At 36.2% G+C, this 18,959-nt stretch overlaps 4 protein-coding genes across 4 annotated transcripts; 2 read left to right on the top strand and 2 right to left on the bottom strand.

Moving 5' to 3' along the window:
- Positions 1-211: 211 nt before the first annotated feature.
- LOC113500980 (sodium/potassium-transporting ATPase subunit beta-2-like) lies at positions 212-7,316 on the bottom strand. Its single transcript, XM_026881937.1, has 6 exons — positions 7,069-7,316; positions 5,046-5,303; positions 3,731-3,911; positions 2,725-2,836; positions 1,968-2,136; positions 212-1,444 (listed from the first exon to the last, which is right to left on the bottom strand). Exons 1-6 carry the CDS (start codon positions 7,202-7,204, stop codon positions 1,341-1,343), a joined length of 960 nt encoding a protein of 319 aa, XP_026737738.1. The 5' UTR covers positions 7,205-7,316; the 3' UTR covers positions 212-1,340.
- Positions 7,317-7,636: 320 nt separating this feature from the next.
- Positions 7,637-8,681, top strand: LOC113500982 (membrane magnesium transporter 1). The gene is made up of 3 exons (XM_026881940.1): positions 7,637-7,842; positions 7,929-7,981; positions 8,060-8,681. The coding sequence occupies exons 1-3, from the start codon at positions 7,764-7,766 to the stop codon at positions 8,288-8,290; spliced, it is 363 nt and encodes a 120-aa protein (XP_026737741.1). The 5' UTR covers positions 7,637-7,763; the 3' UTR covers positions 8,291-8,681.
- On the bottom strand, positions 8,674-10,105 carry LOC113500981 (probable H/ACA ribonucleoprotein complex subunit 1). The gene has a single exon (XM_026881938.1). It carries the CDS (start codon positions 10,000-10,002, stop codon positions 9,301-9,303), a length of 702 nt encoding a protein of 233 aa, XP_026737739.1. The 5' UTR covers positions 10,003-10,105; the 3' UTR covers positions 8,674-9,300.
- A 268-nt stretch (positions 10,106-10,373) lies between these two features.
- Positions 10,374-16,516, top strand: LOC113501333. The gene is made up of 13 exons (XM_026882457.1): positions 10,374-10,739; positions 11,020-11,329; positions 11,568-11,645; positions 11,968-12,069; positions 12,317-12,377; positions 12,973-13,032; positions 13,113-13,209; positions 13,497-13,601; positions 13,772-13,893; positions 14,297-14,461; positions 14,812-14,967; positions 15,278-15,403; positions 15,996-16,516. The coding sequence occupies exons 1-13, from the start codon at positions 10,587-10,589 to the stop codon at positions 16,009-16,011; spliced, it is 1,551 nt and encodes a 516-aa protein (XP_026738258.1). The 5' UTR covers positions 10,374-10,586; the 3' UTR covers positions 16,012-16,516.
- Positions 16,517-18,959: the final 2,443 nt, after the last annotated feature.

Here is an 18,959-nt window from a genome sequence, read left to right as displayed (position 1 = left end):
TGAAGTTCCTACAATCCTTGACGTCACCGTCTATTGAAGTTAACAACTGAAATGTATGGTGATGACAGGTCTGTCACATGCTTAGTTAAAACAAAATATCATATCCATACATTAGAGCGTTTTGTTTGCTTCAATTTAAATGATGGTAGTAATTTCACTTGACTGGGGTTCCTGAATATTAGATAGTTAAGCTTGAGATTCTATTATTTTATAAGTCTTTGTTTTCTTATGATTTAAAAGCAATAGTATATAGAAACCAAACATTTTATCTGTGCTATTAATATTCTCTAGATAGCTATAGAGTTGTATAAAAATATCACTGGGATAATATTAGCTGGTTTGGAGGACATTTTTATAATATAAATCCTTGCATATTTAAATAATGATAGAAAATCCTACATCTCTCTATTTCATTGGCGAATTACATTAATATAGAACGCCTCTCCAATACCTAACATTTTCAGATACCAAGCGACAACTGCATACAGTACTTCCTTGAATGTTAGAGAGAATATAAAGTCCTTGTATATTTCATAATGGCATGTATATAAAAAATAAAGTATAATATTATAAATACGTATTAGCGTGCAATAGCACATTACTTGCTTACATATTGTAATATATAATTATGTAAGTATCCACTGGTTTCAGTTGCCTTGCTCACTAATCTGAGGGTCTAGTACTGCGATTTAAAGTTGTATCATCACGGTTGAGGAATCGTGACAGCACAATACACGTCGTAGAGCGGCATCTCTCTCTCACCCTCAAAATTTGTTTAAGACGTAGTGGTAGGACCTCTGGTCGAACAGACCTCTCAAAGACAATTCACACGCATACCTAAAATTAACTATCCTACGAAAACTTGTTTTATACTATTTTATCTACTTTCTTGTACAATATACAGTGATACCCTGAATTCGACTGATGCACAGAGATTTTTAGTATAGTAAGGCACGTTATTTTTTTAAATCGAGAAAAAACTGTGTTAATTTTTATATTTTACTTTTATGTCTTATTTTCCATACACACTTCTTGATACACGATATTTTGATACAAGGGCCAGCCATATATCACTATTCACAAAACAGTTTTTTTGATGTCTCAACTGAATTTTCAGTCTTATGGCATAAAATAGCGACCTGGTAACACCCAAGTCGTATTTTTGTACTCGCAACACTGAGGTTTCAGCTAGAGGGTTGTCCTCGGCGCAATATTTACCTATCACCATCAACTTAAGCTGCACCTTCGAAACGTTTTTCCTGTCAACTATATGCAGATTGCAGATTCAGGGTATCACTTACACAGTTACCAGCAGATATATTTGGACGGATAGTAAGTAGTTACTCAATCATGAGCTCGAAGTGCACGACACCGAGCCGTTCCCTGCGGTCGTACTTGATGTTCCTCGCCCACGCGCGACACTCGATGTTGATCAGGATTCCAGCTGGAATATAGATAATGTTGCTTAATTAGGAATAGGGAATTTGAAATTTGTCGGTTGCGCAGAGCATGCGTGAGCGATCCCGTGTATCTGTTGTAGCTCAGTCTATTGATGACAGGGGTGTTTTTAGTCGACGAGAGATAGATATGTGACCTCGCCGTGCCCTAGGCGTGGGTTGAGCTCATAAGCTCTTCAGAAAATTTAGAACAACCAGCTGTATAATTTTGCAGATGTAGGTGTTACAGGACGAGAACGTTTTCTGATTGAACATTTGTAATAAAGCAACGGCTTTATAATGAAAAATAAGAAAAATGTTTTCTTATCTCATTTTTAGCTGTCTGAAATGGGATAGAATTTGAGTGCACATACATACAAACTTTACTCAAAATCGAGTATTAGATTAAAAAAAATATGGTTTAGCAATCATTCGAACAAATATTCCAAAAACCATAATAAATGCAACATAAGTGCTTATCTCGCATCAATAAAGTTTAAATTTCGGCAAATAAAGTGTGTGTATACTGACTGCGAGGCCTCTGCAGGTGTATGGCGACGAGCGGGCTGAGGTAGCCCTCGGCGTTCTCGTAGGGGTAGAAGTACCCGGGGAAGCCCGGGAACGGCAGGTACGAGATGGGACCGATGTTCTCGCGATCTGCCGGCGTCTCGCCGTGACACGACACCCACACCATGTTCGCCTGTGAATCATTTGATGATTTACTTAGTAAATTTTCAAATATGTATTCTCGCCTCTTTGATCCAGCATTAAAACAAATCTCTCTAAGAAAGCAAACCGTACATTCAGGAGTTAATCTTGGTTTTCACTAACAAATCTTGATCAGCTGAAGTCATTTTGGTTTTCGCTTATAAAACTTGATCAGCTGATGACAATAATTTTGTATTACTCAGTTTTTTTGTTGACTAATTTTCTTGAAGAAATTTGTTTATATTTATCACTGAATACACACTTATTTATTATGACTGGCCTTTTAATCACGTTGTTTACATAGCAAAAAGAAAACTTGAAAATCTGTTGTATTGGACTGGTAAATAAGCATATTAATTATTTATCATTAAATTTATTCCTGCAATCATCATCATCATCCACAACCTTTGCCTTTCCACTGTTGGATATAGACCTTCTCATTCTCGTGACAATTTCTAACGTGATGTGCCAGCCTCATCCAGACTCGACCCGAGACATATAATCGACCCAACTTGCTTGGTCGTCCCGGAGCAAGACTGTAATGTTTCATAATATTACAAGTAAATTGCAAATTGCTTACATAGTCCCGGTTGTAGCTGGTGATGTTCCGGATGTGTGTCTGCAGCTCCACGGGCATCTCCGGGGGCAGGTTCTGCGTGTCATTGTAGAACTCCGGACGCCAGCCGTAGATCCTAAAGGAGTAACAATTATTCATTAACAGAACTATCTATAGGAATCTGTAATCACGAAGACGCAGTGAGCTAGTGTGGTGCTAAATGATTAAAGTATTAAACCCTCCCTATATGGGAAGAAATCTGTGCCCAGCAATAGAACTGCGAATACAAACTGCATATTTTTGCATGCTGTGGTTTCAGGAAAGAGTACACAGGACAAAATTTTAGGTCTTGAACTTTGTCGGATACATTAAAATACATATTGTGTTATTAAGATTCTTGTGCCACAATTTTAATTATCATACTCTTCCGAAACAGTTTGACCGATTTCTACGAAATTTTATTACAGTCTGAGAATGTAATATCTATTTTTCATACCCATAACATTTTTTTATTCGTAGGTTGTTTGTGATGTTTTTTCCTACACCAGAAATTCATAAAAAATAATTTATATGGTTTTTCAATATAAATTAAAGTTGTGGTATTCAGCTGGGAGCCGTGCCTTATGAATTGTGTAGTATCTACCACTCGCCTTTTATCCCTTTACATCTATACATAATAACATAAAATCATCAAATTACAATCGTTTATTCAATAAACATAATACAACCGAATTTAATCGAGTCGATCATACGTACGTTTTAGAGATAAGAATAGTGTGTCAAATGCTGAGGTTAAAGGGTACACGTGTCTGTTAAAAAGTTGACTAGCGACCAATATAAATAATTATAAAAAACCAAGAGAGAATTTGTGTGGTCTTTATCTTCCGTACACTGACATTCCCAACGAAACATTTTGTTACCAGGCTTTCTTATCACTAGAACTCGATTAAGTCGAAAGTCACTTCAACTTATATCTGTTCACAATAAAAACTACGAAGAAGAAGTCGACTCCAACAGTTTCCATACTAACTTGTTAAGCTTGAGGAATATGCAGGGCGAGGACTTGTGGAACGAGAAGTGGTTCTCGTCGATGCAGGGGTCCCAGCCGCGGATGTCCACGTCGCAGACCTTGCCGTGAGGCGGCAGGTTCTTGAAGTCGCAGTTGAAGATGTTCTGACCGGCGCCCGCGGTCTGACCCTTCTTCTTGTATACTGGAATAAGTATTTGTCAAAATGTTTGATATCGAACATCATATAAGGACAAGTTGTATACTAGTTATGCCAGCGGAGCATGGATATATTAAAAGTTTTTTTAATATATCAATGCAGCGGAGATTTTTTGTGTGAAAATCTTAATTTGATTTTTACACGATCTCAGGTAACCACAAAAAATCGTCAGCAGGGATGGCGACGTAGCCTTTCAAGTTTTAATCTAAAAGGGTCTTCCACACCGAAAGAACAGCGGCCAGAACCTTCTTCACATTTCAAATAACTAAAAAATATATATCAACGTGAGTAAGAAGTTGAGAGTCATTTGAAGACCAAGAAGGGTCCACGCGACGCCGAGCGTCTACACGAGCTTTCTAGCGCAACGCGACTCTTTCGCGCTTTTAGGAGTGAGAAGTAATCCTACCGTTGGTGCCTTTGTGTGTTTTTGTTTACACCTCTATTTAAGAGCACCTTTACCTTTTAATACCTTATCGCAAATCACTAAGGTTTGTATTTCATTAATATTATTTCGTCTTCAGTAGTCGGTGTTAGGTTGCGAAAATAATACTGACTAAGGAAATTATAAGAGGCGAATCAGCATATTTGTGTATTGTGTAAAAATGTCGATCGTCAAAAATATATACATTATACTTTGTACTAAAGAAACCTTACCTACATTAATTTTGTATTGCATTATTTTTATGCCAGTTTTTTATGTAATTAATGATATCTCGTGACTCGTGTTACGTTTTTAGATTTTATACATAATCACATCAATGCAAATATTATTAAAATTGGTCATCGATATTAAGCAATTTTGTATGGTTTTTCTATGGCAATTTTTATCACGATTTTCAGATATTTTATATAACCGCGTCTTTAAGCACGTTTTATTATTTTTATTAAAAGAGACATGTGTAGATTCAACTTTATGTGATATCATTTTAATCATCTTTCCTTAAATTACAATTTAGTAATTTTTTATTCCACTTAATTTTTTGCGCATATTTTATAAAAAAATTACATACTTTGCGCAAGACTAAATATTAAAAGAGTATTTATTTCACATAAGGTTATCATATAACTAGATCAAAACATACTAAATTTCAAATACGGATCTGTACGTGATCTACTCACCCGACAAGAAATCAATGAGCTGATCTTCCCAATACTTGTAGCTATCATATCCAGTTCCCTTGTACCATATCAGCGTGCTTCTGACATCTGGCGGCAGCGGCCGGAAGCCCAACCCTGGGCTGGTGCCTATGACGCTGTACTCCTGCTGCAGGCGAGGCACGCGGGGGTTGATGAAGTGCTGCAGAAACGTCACCATGCAGACCGAGAACAGCGCTATGAGCGCAGCGTAGAAGATCGTGTAGAATATCAAGATTTTAGCTGTAAAGGAAAAAGTTTTGTTATTATCTGGTTTTTTGTGGAGGTTGCGTCTTATTTATGTTTTGTGAGGATAAATTAAAAGAAGAATAATGTATGTCGTAAACCCGCGACACTTGCCGCAAGCGGGTATGGCGTAATACCAGCTACAAGTACAATTTATTTTAGTTAATAATGTCTATTGTATATTTATTTTTTCATCATTTACGGCAAATATAATAAATTAATAAAGATGAAAACGTTAATTAAAACATAAAAGTAGCAAATCATACTTTTGTAAGATAGTTCCCTAATGAGTAAGTTATGCCCACCTAATTAGTGAGTAATAAGCAGTTAAAAAAATCACAAACTTCAAACAAAACAAGGTATAATGCATATTTACACATTTAAAGATTTTTAACGAGTGTATTATTTGTTTTAAAGGTTAAAAAGTCAAAAATACATTGTGCTTTTTGTCATCTTTTTTCAAATCAGGGAAGTTAGAAGAAAACCGCAAATCTGTCAATGCTAGAACCCTCCTTAAAGTTGTATAAAAACCAATTCAAATAAGAAAAGAATCAGTATTATACAATAGACATTGTTGGTCTCTAATAAGAGATCAACCCATACTTGCCAAACCTATATTTTTGGCAATTATGGATTGATCCCCATAACAAATGTACAATTGAATTGTAATATACCAAGCTTTTGAAGTTAAAAATTATTGTAAAATGACCATTCATAGTGGGTCACAATCAAGTCCAAAGGAGTTGGTCACATACATACATACAAGTGAAGCTCATAAAAGCATGTTAACAACATATTTTTCAAGTTACAATTTTCTCGCCTTTACTGTTAATGGAATGAAACCTATTTACTTCGGACTTCTTACCTAAATACTTGTTTTTTTTTTAATTTACAAATTAATGTTTTTCTCATAAGTTCAGAAAAAAAATACATAACATTAAAAAACTATGGAACAAAGTAAATGAAAAGAATTAACTTCAAATTTTACAAATGGTGGTAAAACTCAACTACTTCTATAGTGACAATAAACTATGACACTCTTTGTAAAATATTTCTAGTTTAATAAATGAGAATTAATCTTTATCATTATTATATCGTAATAGTTTGCATGCTAACATCCCTTTTTTTTCTACCACTAAAGTCTGTTCCGGACACCCAAATTCAACTTAAACAAAAATAATTATTTTAATTTATGTAGAAATAAATAAACCAGAAGCCATTTTTAAGGTGTGACAATTAAGCTAAACCATATTAAATACTGAGGACTAAGGCTAAACCACACATAATTACTGTAGGGTTTCTAAGGAGATTAACTATGATTGTAACCTTATTTCCAATAGATTATGTACTCTCGAGCTTCAGCATTTTCTTTTTAATTAATTGAATTAAGAACCAATTTGTTGGTGTAATTTGAACTCCTTGCTTTTCAAGTTAAAAAAAAAAAGTTATGAACTTCAATAAACAAAAGTTTTGTTTGTTTTGGAGTTTTTTAATTGTTAAGTTATTTTTCATTTCCAATGTTGGTTTTCATAGGTAATGGATATGCGACTCTTCATTAAAATTTAAAACATGTTAATTTGTATAAAATTTGAGTCTTAGCATTACCTAAAACACTAATAAGCCACGCCCTCCAAACAACAGTTGAAACAAGACTAACAATATAGATATACACATTTAAAACATAAAATAATAAGGTATGGCAGACAACGTCAATAGAAATAACATTTTCTTTCAAAAATACAGTTTGAAAAGTTTCACTGACCCCAACTTTCAGGTGTTCGTCCTAAAATCGCTCCCGTATCTTCATCATACAAAAAATTGCTGCATTTTGATCTTCCAGACCTATGAACAGGCTTTGTATCCATCTGAAACTCCTCCAGCCTAGGATTTCTACTCATTTTTTCTTATTAAAGCACTTTCTATCATAAAAACACGAAAATAACTGAACAGTAAACACAACACGCACGCCCAGCCGCTGCCGCAAATTTGAAATAACTAGAGCTGCTCTTACATACGCCAACGTCAATAACGTTCTTTCTTTGTTTCAATGTTTAGTAAGCTTTTAGGAATCCACTAGAATCGACTGTTTTTTTTTCATTTAATTTTATGATCACATAAATTATCATAAAACATAGAATTTTTTTGTAATATCTTTGCAAAAATTATATGAACATTTTGTAACATTCACTCATTTGCTTTTTCATTATATCCGGTAAATGTTTGCCAGATAAAATTATAAATCATGCAAAAAAGCTCTCACATATTGTATTATTCGAATAATCATAATGTTTTAAAAGTCGATTAAGTTAGTCACAGTCAGACTCTATTCAAGAGATGAAAAAATGTAACTGTCACACAGCATGACAGAACGTTATGTCAATTCTGGTGATAGCATTCATTTAACCCATTCGCTGTTCCAATTAATTTAATAATAAGAAAATTAAAAAACAATATAAAATGGGTTCATCAGTGCATAAGATTATTGTTATAGTAGGGTTCATTTCTTTGTTCCACTCAGCGTTTTCAGCAGCCCAACGTAAGTCGTAGCCGCTAGCAGTGTACCATTTCCTTTAGATTGTTTTCCATTATTTATGTATTTAAATCAATAATTTATTATTACAGACCGATCATACCTTCGTATAACATCACAGGAGTTTACCACATTACCTTTGGATGTAAGTATAGATAATGATAATAGTTGACGAGATATTAGTAATTTAGGGAACATTTCTAAACTTAAATTGTTATTGCAGATCGTAGTGCAAGCTGTCGTTAGTTTATTCGCCGTGATGTGGGGCGTACTGAACGTCGCGGGAAATCTACGAGAGATACCAGCTGCAGCTGAACTCAATCAAATAAAATGGGAGACTCAACAGAATCTGCCATCTTTCTATATCTTCAATCATCGAGGAAAAGCTTTGGCAGACAATTATATACCAAGTGGTTCTGGTGGAGGAAAGTCTGAATTAGAAAATGTAGAATAGAATAGTTTAAGGAGTAATTATTTATTTTGAGCAGTATCTTGCAGTTATATACAAAGATTTATGTTATAAAAAGATGTACAGATGATACTACTAACAGGATATATAAAATTTAACAAACTAGTACTGTGCAACTTATATTATGCAGTCACTATTCAAATCAATTCAGACAATCTGTTAATAGACTCAAAAAGATAGATTGATTTTCACAGTACAAGACTATTTCAATGAATCTGTAACATCTTTTCAAAAAGTTAACCTTTTTTTTTCTTTTGGTCAGGTGCAAGACTTCTTGTCTTTTCAGGCAAACATAACTTTGTTATCTTGACTAGTATTGTTATTATTTATTTAACTAAATAGTTCGGGATTAAATAAAACAATTTACATCTTAAAATATAGCTATATTATTTCTTAACAATGTTTTTCATTAGGTCCTTACAACATAATGTTTATGTGATAATGAGTAAAGTACAAAAATGTGTCACAAATATGAAATTTTGTCATAACTGGTATTTTATATGTAGTATAATAATGATTTTAATTCATAAATTTAGTTGCACTTTTTAAACCTTCCATATGGAACATTGAACTAACTCGTGGTCCAATGGCTGGCTGGGTACTGAACCGTGCTACAGGACAGGAAATAAATGTTAAAAATGCCTCCTTGAAATATGATGCATAATAATCCCCAGACCACAATTCAGTACCCATGAGAGTTGGTATACATCAATTCGTCAATTATATCAAGTGTTACTTTTGAAAAGAACTTCCTGCATCCTTTTTAAGTCTACCTTGCACATAATGTGTCTATGTTACATACAAAAAGGTTATAACATGGTCATGAATACCATGCTCCAGTTCATCAGTTGTACATTATCCAAGGATATTCAACCAAGTCATACAAATATAATAACAATGTTCAACTCCTAGCTCACATTTTATACTTAACAACATATTACACAAACTGCTTAAATCTAAATTCACTTAACCAATGTCTAGTCATCACTGGAGGGTTATCGGCCGCCGCGTCCCCCTCTGAAGCCACCACCTCCTCTGTTGAAGCCGCCGCCGCCGCCTCCGTAGCCGCCGCCGCCGCCGCGCCCGAAGCCGCCGCGACCCCCACCGCCTCCTCGACCGAAACCTCCGCCTCGGCCGCCGCCACCACCTCCGCGGCCGAAGCCGCCGCCTCCGCCACGACCACCGCGAGGTCCGCCCCGACCGCGACCACCACCACGTTTAGCACCAGGCGGCTGCGGCAAAAACCTCTTCAGTGGCAATAACTTCGCGGGGTCGATGTAAAACTGCTGGCCATCTTTAAAACTATTCGCTTTGAAGTTATCTCCCATTTTTACTGACACGAAGTAATCACGTAAGTTGCCGAATATCTCGTCAATTTTACCGATCTGTTCTTTATTTTCGAGGAAGATGGGCGCATTGAAGTATGGGACATCTTCAATGTCTACTTTACAGATTAGGTCGTCCTGTACTGTCCATCCGTAGTGTCCTAGAGGGATCACAGACTCTGGAGGTCCTTGGTCTTGTTGGCGGAATCCACCGCCACCACCACCTCTTCCACCACGGCCGCCGCCGCGTCCGCCGAAGCCGCCTCGGCCGCCACCGCCTCCGCGACCTCCAAATCCTCTTCCTCCGCCTCCACCACCACCGCCATATCCGCCTCGACCACCGCCACCACCTCCTCTACCGCGGAACGACATAATTTACAAATTAAATGCCGAAAAATACAGCGTGATTGAGTTATAACCTCAAAGCGTGCGTGTTATCACCATGCACGCTTGTTTGACAGAACACAGGTAAAGTGACAGCATTCACAGAATAGACAAAAATACAAAATGTTTGTGTGTAGTAGAGAGTATAATGTCTTTGGTGCATTCATTTCAATATAGCTATAGAGTATACTGAATGACCAGACCAGAATTGTAATTGTAATAAGTCATATAATTTTGTAGCAATTTTTTTTATAAACTAATGTTAATTAATTATCATTTCTGAGACACAAGACTGTGAGTGAAAACAACACATTAGGCATTATAAATTATTTGTTATCTGTTTATCTGTTGACTGTATTATATTGACATCTGTTTGACTTTGTCAATTTCAAAATTTGCCGAGGAATGTATTTCGCCGTTTTTTGATTTCAACAAATATTTATGTATTAATTGAAAATGAAAGGACTAAAATGCTTTCTTCGTGAATTGTAAAGTGTATATATTGTGAATTTATTGTTTCGTACTTTAGGTACAGTTAAATACCGACTACTTAAGTAATAAAGTTAAGTGCAATGGCGACTTTAGAAGACGAAATTAAGGATTTAAAAGAGAAAAATAATGAGTTAGCTCAGAAGGTGCAATACTGGAAAATGACTGCAGCGCAGAAAGATGATGAAAAGCTTGCTCTTATGAAGGAGATCAACGAATTGAGACTTAAATTAAGCGTGAGTGCCATTCTTATAACAAATGTTTGTAAATCTTATGTCTTTGTGGATAAATTCACTCCATTTTATGCTATCGATAGACGTCAATCAGTCGTGTAATTTACGCGAAAATAAATAAGTTCCGTAGGAGCGAATGTTCTATAAAGAAACATTAACAGTTTCCCCATTTCATAATTAAGTCTATTAATTAGAAATTTCTGATTAATTTTATATGTTTAAAAAACAAAAGTTCCTTATCTTAACACGTTTATGTTTGATTGAATTTTAATTGTTATTTCAGAGAATCAGAAACAATGGTGCATTTCAAGCTAGTAAACTTGATACTGCATTACAAGCAGCGAGTGAAAAAGCAATTTCACACCTAGTCAAGGCTTCAGCAGAGATTGCCAAGAGCATGGAGATAGCCAAGGAGTACCTGAGGGAGAGACAGGAGTTGGATGACCAGTCTCCTCGGTGGAGTTCCATTGGTGGTACTCCAAGTGCAGAGAGATCTGAGCGTGTCCACCGAGTACCACCGACAATGATTAGTGGGCAGTCGATACAGCCTGTTGTGGCTCTTAGCAGGACTATTTTAAATACCAGTAACCCAAGTAAGTTAATCTAATCATGTAATTAAGTTGTTTACAAACACAGATGTTTAACATGTTGACCAGTTGTCAGATTGGTGGTAATATTTTATATTTAATTCAGTACAAGTGTTAAGTTTTTTCAACTGAAACTATAGTAATGCTTAGTAAAGGTCTTCCAAAAAAACAAATTGTTTAGACAAACACACAATGAATTCCTGAATTCTGGTTTCTTAATCCTAATGCAATGTTTTTGTTTCAGGAGCAGCAGCAAGAAGCCCTAACCAAAGTCAGAACCACAGCATAACAGAGAGAGCTGTTCCCATGCACATGTTACAAGGTTTGTAATGCATGTTTTTTGTAATGTGTGTTTTTGAAGTTTTGGCAATACACATAGCGTTCATGAACCATTTATCACCATGCAGGCTATGTAACTGGCAACCACTACTTATGTATAAAGAAATTTGGGTGCTTTGAATAATGCCTATTATGGAAAGTTGGCAAATTTCATTACTCTAATTCAATATGTCATTATTATGTCTATCATAAGAATATGGCATTACTATTCAAAAACTAGTTAAACCTAGCCAAAACAAATAAGATATACATTAATTGTTATTTATTATGATAACAAAAATGAATGTTATTATTTTGTCTGCCAGATGTATACATACCCCTAACAAGGATAGATCTATCAGTATATCCTAACCAGATGGCAGAGAACAATACCTCAGATGACAGCACTGAAGATTTAGGACTGGAAGGTAAATTAATACAAACTCATTTGAAAACACTGTCAATTGTTCTGTGTTATACCCATAATCCACAAATGCTTGTTCTGACCCCGGGTGTCAGGTTTTTGTATGGGCATTGAATTTTAGTTAAACTTCTTGCAACTCATCATTTCAATTCATCAAGTCCAAAAAGTATATTTTTATGTAAGACAATGTATAACAGGGCAGGTTTGAAGTTGAATAAAAGTTGATGTAAATATAGTTATTTGATCCACAGATGATGCAGTAAGGTCAGATGGTTCAGACGGACATGTATCAGAACAAGACGACTTTGAATCGTAAGTTAATATAATTAATTCTTAGATGAGGAAACACAAGTCCCCAATACCTGATGGTTTACTCTCAAATATTGCAGGGTGTGCCATATATGTAGGTACAGCTGTGATAGCCTAGTGGTCAGACTGCAGGACTGCCAAGTCAACGGTTAAGATTTTGATCGCGATTTCGGACGGCCCATAAAAATATATGTCCTGAGCGCTCTTCGCTTGTGCTGGACTGCCGTACTATCGGTCTATGGGACTAAGGAAACTGTGCACCGGTGTTTGTGTACACACTTCTGCAATATGATAGATACCAGCTGAACCATTAAAACCTCGTCCTGCAAAATCGGTCCAGCCGTTTTGGAGTGTTCTATAATAGAATTTAGCTCGCTGGTGTTGCAACATTAGCTGGCGTGGCCGAAATCGGCCTAGACATTATTATGTAGGTACAGGTCCAGTCTCTTGCAGACTAAATTCGTCAGATACCCGAGACTTGTGTTGCCTAGATTATGAACGTAATTCTCTTTGATATATCACATGTCCTTGTCGCTTCTACATGGTTGATGATGATTTAGTAAATAGGAAATAATTTTTATATTAATAATGTTTATAGGAATCGATTGGACGCAGTTAGTGAAGAAGAAGTTGAGACAGAGGAGACACCTCCAACAAGGTACTATTGTTAATGCTAAGTATTATAATTATGTTATCTTTGTCTTAAACTGGGTATTTTATTATTTTAATTGTTTATAGGGAGAACAACGCGCAGTCGTCTTCCAGCCAGGAGCACCCTGTTAATCCCTTGGAGGGTCCAAGTTGGTTGTTAGATAGTACACCTACAGGATCAAAGGTAAGGCTCATCCTTCTGACCTTATAATTATCTATAATCTGAACCAGCCTTGTTAATGATATGACGCAGACTATTTAGCAAACATGTGCAAATTAAAATTTATCTCGTTTTGAAGTAAGAAAAGATGATTTTTATCTATCTCTTTTTACTTATTTACTTACCACTCGGCTGTCCATGCAGTCTCTCCTCTTCATGTCTTTTTTCATGTGAATTTAATGTTTGTAAAATTCCCACGACAAGGATAAATTTACTTAGTGCGGGAGTCTTATTAAAAAATCTATTCTCAGTGCCCTACCCCGAATGGTGTCAAATCGGAGCCGGACTCCACCACACCCAAAACATCTGATGCTTCTCCTAAGACTGAAGACACGTCTGCATTGTGTCCAGCTCAGGTAAATCATATACATTATGAACTTATAAAATGATTCCTCTCGCTTTGGGCTGAGCGAAGAAACCCACCTAAATCCATTGTCCCTTGTGTAACCTTTTCCACTGCATTTCAACCTTAAGACCGTTTGTAAAGACAAATGACTAAGCGAATATCGTTGTCCCCATGCGGCAGCGCTCGCTGAGCCCGGCGTTCTCCCCGACGGTGCGGCGGCGCCGGCGCACGTCGCCGCCCGCGCCCGCCTCGCCGCGACACGCGCACTACTCGCCCCGGCCCAGCTCGCACCGCAGGAACAGGTACAACCCTATGCTTTACACATTTTTTTTTTATCTAGGAAGAAAAAAAAATCTTATTGATTTTCTCCGCGGAGGGAAAGGCGGAGAGATACGTTATGCCAGCTGCATAGAAACAACAGAGGAATTCACCCTACCCTTGTACCTAGGACTAAAGGAATGTGATTCCAACTATCGTAATCTCAAGCAGAAACGCTTATTTCAAGACTCGAAAATAAATGGAAGAGATATTATTGTTCCCCATACTTCTGTAGTACACCGAAATCATATAAATATTACGCCCGATTGCGTTGGCAAACACCTGCAATGTATGCATTAAATTAGTATCTAAAAACACTTATTTATGTAGCCATTACCACTATCTCTATACTTGCATTCAAGTATAATAAAACTATTCTTTCCCCAGCACATCGAGTAAGGTGCTGAAGGTGTTGGTAGCTAAGATGCGCCTGGACGGGTCGGAGAGCGAGTCCTCCCCTCCGAAGCGCGCGCGCTCCCCCCCTCAACACCCGCTCATCGCCTTCGACGCGCCCAGCCCCAACGGGGCCACGGACTCCAGGGTCATCGTGTCGTAAGTTAACTAGGATTTGTACGAACTTAGAAGCCGAAACCTTAGATTTAATCCAGGTTTCCAATTGAATCCAGAAAGTTAAATCTTTAAATTTTTCGTTCCCATTTTTCGGGTTCTAAATATTTTGACTAAGTTTAACACGGTAATAAAAGAAGACATGGTAAGGAAACCTTTATTACAATTTTTTTCGTATGGAATGTCAGAGCAAGCTTAGTAATAATTGCAAAGACCCCTTCCCCTACATAGAAGCATTGTCCTTCTTTTGAAGAAATCTTTGTCTGTAAATAAATTGTTAATTGGTTATTATTATATTAATTGTTAATATTATTATTATAATTTCCCGTTGACAGAGAAACCCGTACCCTAGACACGGACGTTGAGATGGAGTCAGAGCACGCGGACATGAGTAGCAGCCGCTGCGACAGCCGCGCGGGGCCGCGGCGGCGCGGACACAGCCAGGACTGCCGGGAACACTCGCGGAACGTCTCACAGGATACTCGCGACAGGTAGGCTAGCAATGTAATGTGAGAAAATTAATGGTATGTACATAGGTATAAGTTTTCTGCCGGCTAAGCGTGAAAAAGTCCCTCTTTTCATACCTCTGGAGTCGGGTAGAACATGTGCAACTCAGCTCTAGTCTATCTAGCCAATTCCCACAACTAGCCTTCGCTGTATCTCATCTCTCTAACTAAGCATGAGTTGAATGAAACCATTAGCTTGGTACACTTGTCGGTGGGCTTAATTTACCTGGCTAGGCTAGTTTTCGCCGATTGTCAGTTATAACAGCTTACTAACACACAAGTTTGTGGTGGCCAGCGCGGCGTTGTGCGGCCGCGGCAGCGGGGACAGCCGCGACAGCGACAGCAGCGCCGCCGACGTCACGGACTCGCGCGCGCGCCGGAACCGCAAGGCCGTCGTCTACAAGGAGAAGCCGCTCAACAGGTGCATATACTACGGTTTACCTATTATACTACTAGGGATGGTGACTGGACGTGACTAGTTGAAAATCGATTAAGTTTGTCATAAAAAATTAACACGTATTTGTTTTGTAATTAAGTGAAAATATAAAGGAAAGTAACGTATTTATACTCCATTTTATAGATATATAAAAAAGGCAAATAAGTTATCTTATCCGCTCTTCATCATCATCCTAGCCTTTTTCCCAACTATCTTGGGGTGGGCTTCCAGTCCTACAGGAGTCTAGAGCACCCAAGCACTATAAGTGATTTACAAGGCCGTCTGCCTATCTGACCTCCTCAACCTGACGTTACGTCGTTACCAAGGCAATGTGGCTTAATAATCTTTATTGTTGTTTACTTGTTTTTTTTTAATCGTGATCTATTATAGACTTAATTTCTAAAAAAGGACACCCAAGTTAGTTTACCTTTTGTGCCTAAACAAATATCAAACAATTATACATAAAAAATAGTCAACATCCGCAAATTTACATTCACATTTCTTCTCTTATTTACAAAAATATTTTCCTTTTCATAAAATGGTCCATCACAGTAACATAAACATTTATTTCTTGCAGGAAAATGAGAAGGTGATCTTCAGCAAATTGAAACAAATTGGTTGAAGCTTTATTTATTTATCTCCGGTAACCATTGAAGGCTGACACTAAACCTTACATGTACACAACTATATTGCTTAGACAATAAACATTCAAATGACGTAGTTATTGGCGCTGACTCTAGTTTACAAACGATAATCTATACATATATAATTATAGAAAAGTGTTATCGCTACATTGAATTTTTCTTTTCCAAAAGTCAATTCTATTTTTTCTTTGTTTGTTCGTCTGTTTGTCGAACGGAACACGGTGTACGAACAATAACCGAAAATATACGATTTTTTAAGTGACTAGTAAATAAAGGATGTTCGCATCTTACTAATCATTGAAATTTACCAAAAAATAGTTATTTAGTTTATTACACAACATAACAAGAAAATCTAATTTATTTTGTGACAATTTATTTCTATCATAAAAATCATTGTTTCTAAGCAGAGTCAGTACCAATAACTCAACTCTTCCATAACGTATTAAATACAGAAGTACGTCTTCCTTTACCAACCTATCTTATAGACAAGCTTTATGGTCGCGAGCGAAGTCGTGGGCGCAAGCTATGCTAAGCGTAAACTATAGCCCATATTCAAGATTATAGAAAACAAATGCACTGTGACGTCACATGTCATTAGTTTGACAGTGACGTAGACAACTTGACATCATAAATATGGGCGGTTGCTGTAATCTGGGCACTAGCTCCAAAATATAATCTTCCAAACTGAATTTTGCATTTTTTAATGAAAGCATGATGCATTTAATGCTGTGAATATTAAAAAGATTAGGCTACTTTAGCGCAATATATGAAATATAAACTCGAATATCAAAAATAGTTATAAAGATATCCAGGTATATCAATACGGTAAAACGGGGTGAATAGAGAATAGTGTTTTTTAGGGGGTTACATGAATATTTTCTTTCATTAAAATGCTTAGACACAGTTACTTTATGAAATATTTGTATAATCTTTATGTTTTTTTCTAGTTAAACGTCCAAATTTTAATAAAAACTCTGTTTCTATCCACCCCAAAAAAACCTCTATTCACCCCGTTTTACGGTAATATAATCATCGCTTTCATCAGACGTAAAGACCCTTTGAATTTAACTTTATCCCCCATTTACCCCATCCACTCCAGCCTCTATTTTCTAGCCTCAATAAATTATGTTGTCTCTGTCTCTTAAGGAGAATGAAGAGATGGAATGTATTGGTTATTGTGAAATGAATCCGAGTAATAAACTCGATTTGAAAAAATAGAATTTATTGCTATGACATAAGTTCTGAATTTCATTGACGGCCAAAGCTTTCGTACTGTACGTAATTTGTTTATGTTTGAAAATTTAAAATTTGAATTTATAAAGAAAATAAATCTACTACCCCAAATCGTAAGTTACCATTGGGAGGTATTTTAACAACTTATTAAGGTAATTTGTACTTAATATGTTAGCTCTTTAGGTACATTATATACCAGCAACAATTTCATTATCAGAAAGTCTGTAAATATTCACCTTACAATTAAAGGTATATATATGTTTTCGCAATTTTGTAAATGTATATGATGTAAGATTTGTTATGTACTGAAAATAGGTCCATCAAATATTTGGTCGCAGTTAGTAAGAATCTTAATGTGATATTGTAATGGTTTATTTTTTGTATTAGAATGTGACAAATTTGTTTGGTAACCACAAAATCCTTCAGGAATTGTTTATTGTTGCCGTAATAAGTCAAATTTTTCAGAACTTCAGTATAAGAATAAGCAAAATTAATAAAAGGCAACCCGAATGTACTGTGTCTTTTGAATAAATAACCATTTTCTTAGTTCCTTTTATATTTAAATTAAGTTATTACTTGTCAGTTAATTTGCTATTTCGTAACGATTCAGATCTGTGTATGAATTGACCGAAATCAGTGACGTAAAATCATTTTCAACATTCGTTCGATTCGAGGACGACGCCCTCCTTTCCCTTATACATGTGAATCATCAATGTAAGTATAAAGTATTTTAATTATAAATTATACAGTTAGAATTATGGAATCTCTGATTTTGAATTATCGTTTGTTCTACAAATAACCGCTTAACCACTGACAATGATGGAATGATCTTCGCCTCACCGTTGCGTCTAATGAAGTGTCTGATTTCATTGTATACCATACACCAACTATAAATATGTTCTCGACTGATAAATGTATAATGTATCTAATATCAATAAATTCTATGAATAATTACCGTTCTCTTTTACTAACAAACTTTAATTTGATCCTTGTGCGACCTCGATAAGACTCATTCTTGATTGATACCTGATAGATCTCGTCGGTGTGATCAGCTAAGGCTATTGAAAAATGAGTCTTATCCGTATTCCAGTAAGGTTGAAATTTATTTCCATAATGTCTAAGGACAAGGTTTTGTAATGAAAAAAAAATGTTTAATTCAGATCTTTATTCAAAATAAACCATATGACAACAATACCGCACATCAACGTGCTAACATCTAACACTTACTACGTAGCTAACAGGGACAACTATACTGTGAACTTAGTACATACAATAATATATTGAATAGTATATTCATGCTTCAATTCCAATAGATAAAAGAGTGCTACTTTCAGTTTGTTTTAATCATACAGGCTAAAACTGCACTATAGTAAGGCCAACCAGACGAGATAAAAAACATAAAAAAGCGGACCGTTACTGAGTTACATTGCGATAGCGAGGGATTATTATCCCTGTCCTTATCACTCGTACGCAGTTATGGCGTCAGTTGGTCGATGACAGCTGTCGTTATGTGTTTCGTGGTACAAGAAAGCAGTCAATACGACAATTATCAACATTTGGTCCGCCATGTGGTGTTCAAGAAGTTCATTCCTTCATTTTTGATAAAATTCGAACTTTATAATAGTTTATTCAAATAAAAATGTTATGATCCCCTGAAAATTTGT

The sequence above is a fragment of the Trichoplusia ni genome, chromosome 15 (genome assembly GCF_003590095.1).
Source record: "Trichoplusia ni isolate ovarian cell line Hi5 chromosome 15, tn1, whole genome shotgun sequence".
NCBI classification, from domain to species: domain Eukaryota; kingdom Metazoa; phylum Arthropoda; class Insecta; order Lepidoptera; family Noctuidae; genus Trichoplusia; species Trichoplusia ni.
The sequence above is the reverse complement of the archived record's forward strand: the minus strand, read 5'-3'. Positions and strand labels throughout refer to the sequence as shown.

Coding starts and splice junctions, on each gene's coding strand:
- LOC113500980 (XM_026881937.1), bottom strand. CDS start 7,204: ATGAGTAGAAATCCTAGGCTGGAGGAGTTTCAGATGGATACAAAGCCT. Junction 2,137..2,724: donor CCAGCTACAACCGGGACTAT/GTAAGCAATTTG, acceptor AATGATTCACAG/GCGAACATGGTGTGGGTGTC. Junction 1,445..1,967: donor ACACCTGCAGAGGCCTCGCA/GTCAGTATACAC, acceptor TCTATATTCCAG/CTGGAATCCTGATCAACATC.
- LOC113500982 (XM_026881940.1), top strand. CDS start 7,764: ATGGGTTCATCAGTGCATAAGATTATTGTTATAGTAGGGTTCATTTCT. Junction 7,843..7,928: donor AGCGTTTTCAGCAGCCCAAC/GTAAGTCGTAGC, acceptor TTATTATTACAG/ACCGATCATACCTTCGTATA. Junction 7,982..8,059: donor TTACCACATTACCTTTGGAT/GTAAGTATAGAT, acceptor TTGTTATTGCAG/ATCGTAGTGCAAGCTGTCGT.
- LOC113500981 (XM_026881938.1), bottom strand. CDS start 10,002: ATGTCGTTCCGCGGTAGAGGAGGTGGTGGCGGTGGTCGAGGCGGATAT.
- LOC113501333 (XM_026882457.1), top strand. CDS start 10,587: ATGGCGACTTTAGAAGACGAAATTAAGGATTTAAAAGAGAAAAATAAT. Junction 10,740..11,019: donor AATTGAGACTTAAATTAAGC/GTGAGTGCCATT, acceptor TTGTTATTTCAG/AGAATCAGAAACAATGGTGC. Junction 13,894..14,296: donor AGCTCGCACCGCAGGAACAG/GTACAACCCTAT, acceptor TTCTTTCCCCAG/CACATCGAGTAAGGTGCTGA.